This window comes from Petaurus breviceps, unplaced genomic scaffold (assembly GCF_028583685.1).
Source record: "Petaurus breviceps papuanus isolate PSGF00001 unplaced genomic scaffold, PetGlider_PUasm1.0 172, whole genome shotgun sequence".
Taxonomy (NCBI): domain Eukaryota; kingdom Metazoa; phylum Chordata; class Mammalia; order Diprotodontia; family Petauridae; genus Petaurus; species Petaurus breviceps.
In genome coordinates, this window is record NW_027185755.1 from 5,341,240 (window position 1) to 5,349,434 (window position 8,195).

General features: G+C 51.0%; 1 protein-coding gene across 1 annotated transcript in view; it reads right to left on the reverse strand.

The window, feature by feature from the left end:
- SLC44A2 (solute carrier family 44 member 2 (CTL2 blood group)) overlaps window positions 1–6,943 on the reverse strand; it is a 12,971-nt gene extending 6,028 nt beyond the window's left edge. Inside the window, exons 1-12 of the mRNA XM_069083182.1 lie at window positions 6,720–6,943; window positions 5,635–5,683; window positions 5,216–5,289; window positions 3,851–3,935; window positions 3,549–3,633; window positions 3,260–3,373; window positions 2,173–2,233; window positions 1,955–2,078; window positions 1,605–1,688; window positions 1,186–1,298; window positions 714–845; window positions 3–12 (exon numbers count right to left, since the gene is read on the reverse strand). Coding sequence (XP_068939283.1) covers window positions 3–12; window positions 714–845; window positions 1,186–1,298; window positions 1,605–1,688; window positions 1,955–2,078; window positions 2,173–2,233; window positions 3,260–3,373; window positions 3,549–3,633; window positions 3,851–3,935; window positions 5,216–5,289; window positions 5,635–5,683; window positions 6,720–6,756 — 968 coding nt within the window. The 5' untranslated portion in view covers window positions 6,757–6,943. The remainder of the gene's footprint in view (window positions 1–2; window positions 13–713; window positions 846–1,185; window positions 1,299–1,604; window positions 1,689–1,954; window positions 2,079–2,172; window positions 2,234–3,259; window positions 3,374–3,548; window positions 3,634–3,850; window positions 3,936–5,215; window positions 5,290–5,634; window positions 5,684–6,719) is intronic.
- Window positions 6,944–8,195: the final 1,252 nt, after the last annotated feature.

Genomic DNA, 8,195 nt, shown 5'->3' on the forward strand with positions numbered 1-8,195 from the left:
ACAGGATGATCACTTTGAATGAGGGAGGAAGGAGCATGAGCCAGCCCACCCACCCCATCCCCCAAGAAAGGGAAGGAGCATAGAATCACAGTGAATAAGAACAGGACTGGAAGGGGCCTTAGACATCATCAAAAGGGAGACCAATTCCCTCTACTTCACTTTCGGATGGGGGGGGGGGGGGGATTAGAGCCCCTAGAAGCCAAGGGACTTGCCCAGGGTCACAAAGACAGTAAGTACATAAGCAAGGGCAGCCAGGACTTCTATAGCTTAGAGGCCTATGATGGGGCAGATGAAGGGCTGGGAGTGTGGGGGTCCTAACTTACAAGTCCTGGTTCCCAGCCCTATCTGAACTCTGCTAACAGGCCTGGAGCCAGGAAGATCTGAATTCAAACCCAGTTTCCAGTACTTACTAGCAGTGTGACCCTAGGCAAGTCACTTATCCTATTTGCCTCAGTTTCCTCAATTCTATAATAAGGATAAAAATAGCACCAACTTCCCACAATATATTATTTTATGAATATTTGTAAAGCACTTAGCATAGTACCTAACAGAAAGCAGGTACTAAAATGCTTGTTCCCTTCCCCCTAACAATAAAGCTCATCGAGCAAATCTAGGGTAAGTGGGTATAGGGAGGAAGGGGGGGCCCAGGGTCAGTACTGGATGGCTAGAGAGCCAAAGAGTTGGTGATTGGGGAACCAGATGTGTACACTCACTGAAGGCCAGCCAGGTTTGCCTCAGGTGCAGATATACCCGAAAGTCAGTCTGGAAGCCCAGGTCCCCAATGGAGATGTCAGAGCCTGCTTCACCTCGGAGCCGGGCATACTCCATGTAACAGTGAAAGATTCCTGTCAGAGGAGGAGATAAGGTGATTCTGGATCCTGAGCTCAAGCTTCAAGGATTCTGTAAGCTAGGGGTAGACAGCTCATAAGAGTACCTTGGAATAGAGCCTGCTAGAAAGTATTGGGTGTTCTTTGAGGAAGAATCAGAAGTTCTTGGGGAGACTGGAAGTCTCAAAGAATCTGGGAATCCTCAGAGGAAGCAGAATACAGAATGGGAGGGGGTAGGTACTGCAGGGACAGGAGAGTCTTAGGGAGAATTCAGGGACCTCAAAGAGTCTCTGGGATAGGATCAATTCTGTTCCTCTTTAGATGTGAGGAAGGAGCATTCTGAGGCCTGGGTCCTTACCGTAACCCAGCACCAAGATGACCATAACAATCATAATCCAGATCATGATCCCAGCCAAGAATCGAAGGAGGACGATGAAGATGAGACTCAGAGCCATGGCAATCACCAGGCCACTGTGGGGAGTTGGGAGGAGAGCCAGGAGGGAGAGGAGTGAGTCAGACCATTGCTCCCCCTGCCCAGACCTTCACCTGCACCAACTGCCCCCCTTCCCCCCAAAGGGAACTAAAAATACAAAGATAGCTGGAGACAAGAGACTGAGCCCCAGGTCTGGACCTTTTCCTTCCAAGGGACATTAAGAGAAAAGACAGAGAGAAGCCAGGTCCTCAGCTCCCTGATGTGTACTCTCTCCCCATGGTCACTCTGATAGAATTCCTCAAGGGCTCCTTACAGGGGCACAGGCAGCCTCAGGGCCCACTCACATGAGAATCCAATACCAGGATACGGTGTAATCCTCAAACACACGCATGGCCAACTGCCTTGCTTCCAGCACCACATTTGCCTTCCTGGGGTGGTTTGGGAGGGAGAAGTCAGGAAGGTAAAGGAAAAAGGAAGGGGAATATTTTGAGTAGGGTGGTCTCAACTCAGTCTGGCCCCTCCAACCCTTCTCAAAGACCCTAGAAAGGGTATTGTTAATCAGGGAGAGTTAATCTGATCTGATCCAGAGAGCTCTCCTTCCCTCCCTTCCCTCCCCTCTGAAGAAAAGAGGGGAAACTGATTCCTAAGGAAGAGAGAAGGAAAACCCCAGAAGCTCAGGGCACCCTCTCCTCACTTGGCTCCCTCCACCAGCTCTGATACATTTCTCTTCTGGCCATGGCCATCTTCAAACGTGGTCTCATTGCCCACAGTAATCACGCCTTTGTGGGTCTCAATGGCAGGGAGGCATCTTCGAGCCACTGTTGGAGAGGATGGTTAGAGGTCAGAGTTTACCTTGATTCCTCTAACTCAGAAGCACAGTCTGTCCCTCCCTTCCCTAGGTCCAAGACTCACAAGGTTTGCTGGGAGTGAGCACCGCAGGGCAATCTCCATCCCTAAGAACCTCTGTTGGACTCTGGGGGGAAATGAGGAGGAGAAATGAAAAGGGAAGGTCCAGGCTACTAGTGAGCCCCATCCCTCCATAACCCTACCCTCAGCCTCTCTCAACCCCCCATGGTCAGATACCCTCAGGGCCCAAGTATAGTCACAGAATAATAACATTTAAAGCAGAAAGACAGTTTAGATGCCATTTAGTGGGAAGAAGATGTAGCAGATCTCAGGTCTTCAGACTACTTTGTATAAGCCTGAGCAAATCACTGACCCCTCGGAGTCTGTTTCCTCATCAGCAAAATGAAGATGAGGGACAGTATGAAGCAGAGGAGGCTAGAAAGCCAGCCTCAAAGTTAGGAAGCTGGCCTGGGGAACTTCACCTCTGTGCCCCAGTGCTACCCTCAGACTAGAAATTGCAGAAGGAAGAATGAGCTGCATTAACAGAGGAGAGTTTCCCCACAGCTTCCTGACACCAAAGAAATCACAAGGTCTAGACACATACACAAAAATGAGAATAATACTGACATCACCTACATCATAAGGTAGGGGGTGAAGAAAACTTGCTAACCTCAAACACTCACTATGCAGATTGGGTTTATTCATATTTATTTAGTCTGACTCCTCCCTTCCCCACCCAGCCTACATTTTACAGATACAGGAACTCAGGCCCATGGAAGGGAAGTGAATTTCCAAGTTCATTCCGGTCAAAGCAAGCATAGACAAGGCTGGAAGGAACCCTAGAGGACATCTAGTCCAACTCTTTTATTTTAAAATATATATATATATATATGGCACAAGACAGTTAAATGACTTGCCCAAAGTCACACAAACCTAGTAAAAGTCATGGGTAGGATTTGAACTCAGAGCCAGTGAGTGCTGTTTTCCCTCCCTGGTTAGTGAGCAACAGACCTGGGATTCACACCTGGGACTCAATTCCAGGTTCCCTTTCCACTCCAATCCCCCACCTCTCAGGCTGTGACTATCAGACCCTCACCCTGGGCAATGAAGCTACTTTCCTGGTAGGTTCTCACCTCCCTCTGCCCCAAAATACCTTGACTTTGCCAAAGCCTGGAACACAGAACTGTTTATAATACTCGAAGTCCTGGGGGAGGGTATAGGCTTGGCGATAGGTAAGATATCGAGACGGGCACTTCTCCACGCAGGTCTGGGAGAAAAAAAGGAATTAAGAGCAGTTCAGCTTTCCCTCCGACCTGTACCAGACGATGTGGCCACCACCCACAGATCTGACCCAAGGAGTCCTTCTGAGTCCTGCTCCACCCCCCAGTAGAAAAAGGGCTGGGAAAGGGGGCCTGAGTCTGGGGTGTGTTTGGGTCAGTCACCTGTGGGGTTGGGCACTGAAACTCGAGGAGCACCAAGGGACTAGCACACTTCAGGATGTTGAAGTAAAACAGGAAAGGCTTGTTCCTGGAAGGCATTGCAAGGGATGGGGGAGGGTATCAGTGCCAGTGCCAGTGCTAGCCCCCCCCCATAAATGGCACAGGACCCAGGATTCCCTCCCCCACCATAGGCAGGCCTGCTAAGATGGAGGCTGGAATGGCCTAGGAGCCAAGGTCAGGAGAAATGAGGAGCCAGGATGGGGGGGGGCGGGGGCCGGGGGGAGCAGGGAATAAGAAAGACCTACTCATTGGGTGTTCCCTTCTGCCCACAGAACTGTCCGCGGCTGTCCGTAGGATAAATCACCTTTCGGGGGTCTCCATGGGTCCAGGCTGCAGATAGGTCAAAGCTACTGAGTTCACTATGCCCTCCCTCTCCCCAACTGTCACAACACCACCAGGGTCCCCCAAAGGCCCAAGTCATTGGCTTTGGAATCAGTGAACCTGGGTATTTGATCTTTATACACCAAGGGGAGGGGTGGTGAGGAACAGCTCAAAAAAGGCCCTTCACTCTCTCTGAACCTCAGTATCCCCATCTATAAAATGGAGATAGAATCATACAATTTCAAGCTAGAAGAGCCATTTAAGATTGTGTAGCCCAACCTCCTTCATTTTATAGATGGGTTGCCCAAGGTCACATACATGATAGGTGGTAGCAGAAACAAAATTCAAATTCAAGGTCCTTGGACTCGGAAGCCAGTGATCTCACCACTATTCCCCCCCCCCCCCCCCCACCCCCGCTCCATCTCAGGGTTGATGTGAAGATAGATAGTACTTAGTGAACCTCAAAGCACTTTAGCAATCTCATCTTACTCTTCCCTCTCTCTCTCCCTCCATCAGCCAAACTGCCTTCTAAGTGCCTTCTAGCTGTTTCCAGGTTTCACTGAGTCCCTGTGTATTCCACAGTATCCTTCCTCAGCCCTGCCTCCTGAAATACTTCCTATTGTTCTTCAAGGCCCAAATCTGGTGCCATCTCTTCCATTAAATCTTCCCTGTTCACTTCAGATGCAAGTAATCTCAGTTCTCACTACAATACAACTGGGTCTCCCCTTTTGCCTTTGATAGACATATGCTCGCTCGGCAGTCATTTCCAGTTGTCCTGATCTCTATCTCACCATTGGACCCAGATGACTCCAGAGGAAAGAGTGAGGCTGGTGACTTTGAACAGCCCTGCTTCACTTCAGTCTAATCCACTTGCAAGTCATGACATCTCCTTCTTGATGTCATGGTCCTCTTCGAGAAGGAAGAAAACAATATACATACATACTCTATTAGACCAAGGGAGACTCCACTGTATACAACAGTCCCTTGAGAACAGGGAATAACTGTCATTTGCTTTTCTTTGCATCTGCACTTAGCGCAGTGCCTGGCACCTAAAAAATGCTGGCTGACAGACTAGTTTACATCTTTATAGACCTGTCTCTCTAAATTGTAATCTGCCTGAGACTTTTTCACCTTTATATTCCTCAGCACTGAGCCTATGGATTCACAAGCACAGTAGGTGCTTAAATGTCTGCTGAATTGAATGGTTGAATTAATCATTTCTACCCCTCAGAAAATCAAATACACAAAATTGCAGAATCATGCCTTGGATTGTAACATCCCCCACGTACCTATAATGCCCACAGCCACATACCCCACAATGGCTATGAATAGGGCCACACAGCAGATAACATCGGTGCAGCCCCTAAAAAAGGAAAAGGAAGTCAGCCCCAGACAACCCTGTGAGAACTCCACCACCCCCCTTGCCCAAAAAAATAATGGGATAGGAATGAGGCAAGAGGGTTAGGAAACACAGAGAGCATAACATTCTAGGGGGATGGGGCCCATGGACCTGAAAGGGGGGGTAAAAAGCTATTGAATGAAAAAAGAATAGAGGCAGGGAAGGGCCAAGCAGGACCCAAGGGAACTAGGGTATTGGGAAATGAGCCCAGCACAGAGGCTGGAAGTCAGGTGGACTTGAGGGCCAGGGAGGGGTTAAGCAGAAGGGAGCTGGGGACCCTTCCCCTCCCCCCATCAGACCCAATCTCACCTGTTATAAATGGGGCCCTTGAATGTTGGGTCATATTTCTGAGGCGTTCCTGAGAAATACACCCCAAAGCCCAGTCAGGGAAAGTGGCCTCAGCCCCTCCCCAGTTCTGGCCCTGAGTGACCCAGAATTGGAAGAACTAGGTGCCACCCGAGGTCTGGCCAAAAATTCCTAACAGTATCCTAATGATATCCCTTCTCCCAGATTTCTCCTTAAAATTTTCACCAGGCAGGTTGCTGGGGTTACTCCCTAAGGAATGGGAAGAACAACCTGGGTGGGGGGAAAGGGGTGTCCCAGAGGGCCTGGCCGAGAAACATGGGACAGCCAATACAGAATGATGTTGTTCCCTGCCTCCCACACACAGATCTCCAAGGCCTGGCCAATTCCCTTAGGGATTCAAAGGACATTAATTACTAACATTACCTTAATTAACACAATCCCCCCACATGCAGAGCTACAGAAGTCAAAGAAGTTGGAGAGGGGAGCGCAGCCCAGGAGAGGACCAATTGGGCTGGGCACAATCTGGAACCAGAACAATTCAGAGCTGCTAACCACCCACCCCAGTGTCTGTTGGCCCTTGTGCCCATATTGAACTAGAAAGGAGCATTTCCAAGATGTGCTTAGCTATACTTCTGAGGGGAGGGAAAGGAATAGGCGGGGAAGCAGGAGAAGAGGAGGCAGGGACCAAGGCGAGCCAAGAAGGGCTCAAACAGGCAGCACCATCACCCGCCCCCGCGCCTTGGCCCCAGTGCTGACTCCCGCTGCATTTGGAGATCCAGAGGGGGGAGCTGGCTGAAAGCACGAGGCTGGGCTTAAGTCGAGGGGCTCACACGCCCCAGAGCATCTCCAGGCCAGCCCCCCCCCCTTACACACGTCAGGGGGAGTTGCATGTGGGAAGGGTACAGGATGGGGGGGGGGAGTTCAGAGCAGCCTGGAGATTAGCACACCCCGAAGCACATTCCGTCCTGCATTCCTGGACCCAGAGGCGCTGGAGAGCACTTGGGGATCTCGATAGAAGCCCAGCCTAGCTGCCTTCGGGGCAGGGAAGAGACTGTGGGTGGGGAAGGCCAAGGGGGCTATCCACCTACCATGCTGGCCGTAGTAGTGCTGCCGGTCGCCCCCCATCCTGGCTCTGCCTCTGGTCCGAGGCCCCTTCCCGGGTCCCCGGCCCCTGGCCGGTCAGCTGGGAGGAGGTGGCCCAATGAGAGACTTTACCCAGAGGATCAGACCGGTCTAACCGGTCCCGATTAACGACTGCTTTCCCCCGCCCCGCCGAGCTCGACTAGATGACTAGTGCCCCCACCCCCTAAGCTCTCCTGGGAGGTAGCGGCAGCCCAGTGAAAAGGGTCGGGTGGGGCCAGGGCGGTGGCCGAGCAGAGAGAGGGGCCTCTCTGGGGCGGGGCCGGGGGAGGAGGAGGAGGCGGGGCGGGGGAGCAGAGGGGGCAGCTGCTCCAGTCACTTATGGAGAGACCCACGGAGGCAGGAGGCAGCTTGGAGCGGTGGAGAAGGTCAGAGCTAGAAAGGCCCTAGGGAATCATCCACTTCAACCCCGTCATTCCGTTTGTGGGGAAACTGAGGCTCAGAGAGGAAGAGAGGGTTGAGCAAGGTCACATATCTGGCGTCCGGGCGTGAAAATCATAGTCTAAGGTCCCTTCCAACTCTAACTTCCCACCAGGTGGAAAAGGCTGGGGTGGGGGAGGGGAAGCATTTTGGCTTCTCCTAGGACATGTACCACTCTCCCCCCTTTACACACACCTCAGCCCTTGTCAGATTCCCCCTGCGTTCCCACGGGAAGACTGGGGGCCATCAGAGCTCCCCGAAGCCCCAACTTGGTACAATAGCCCCAGTGGAACTGAAATGTGGTCTAGGCTTAAAGTGAAGGCTGAGAACACTAGGGAAAGTACTCCGTAAACCGAGAAGGGCGGGGCGTGTGTAAAATGAGGTGCTTAAACTCTCCTACTCTTTGATCTCCAAGTATAAGTACTTACTCCCGCGGACTGTCTTCAACCACCCCCTTCCATCTTGTCCCTCTTCTCTACAGCACTAGTTTCTAGATCTAGATTCTCTCCGCCTCCGTTCTGATAAGATCACGGGATTTAAAGTTGGAAGGTCTGGATTTCGGAGGTCCATCTAGCGAAACTGCTTTTGCAAATGGACTCAAGTCAAAAGTGAAATGACTCACCCAAGGTCACACAAGTCGTGAGGAGTAGAGCCAAGATTCCAATCTAGGCCTTCCGATTCTAAATTCATCTTCTCTCTGCCCATTTCCCCCCCCTCTTCAATCCATCCTACACTGATTTCTGAACAAGGAATCAGTCCAGTTAACTCTCCTACTCAAAAAATCTTCAGTGATTCCTAAACGCCTATAGGTTAAAACCCAAATTCCTCCGCCATATTCAAGAACCCAGATCTGGCCCCTCCCATTTTTCCAGCCTAGCCTCCCACCCTAAAATCTACATTTCAGTAAAATTGTACAATTCTTTTGTTCCCCACCCAAAAAATCCGATCCTTTAGAACTAAGATCTTGGATCCATCTGAAATATCTCCTGCCATTCCCCTATTCT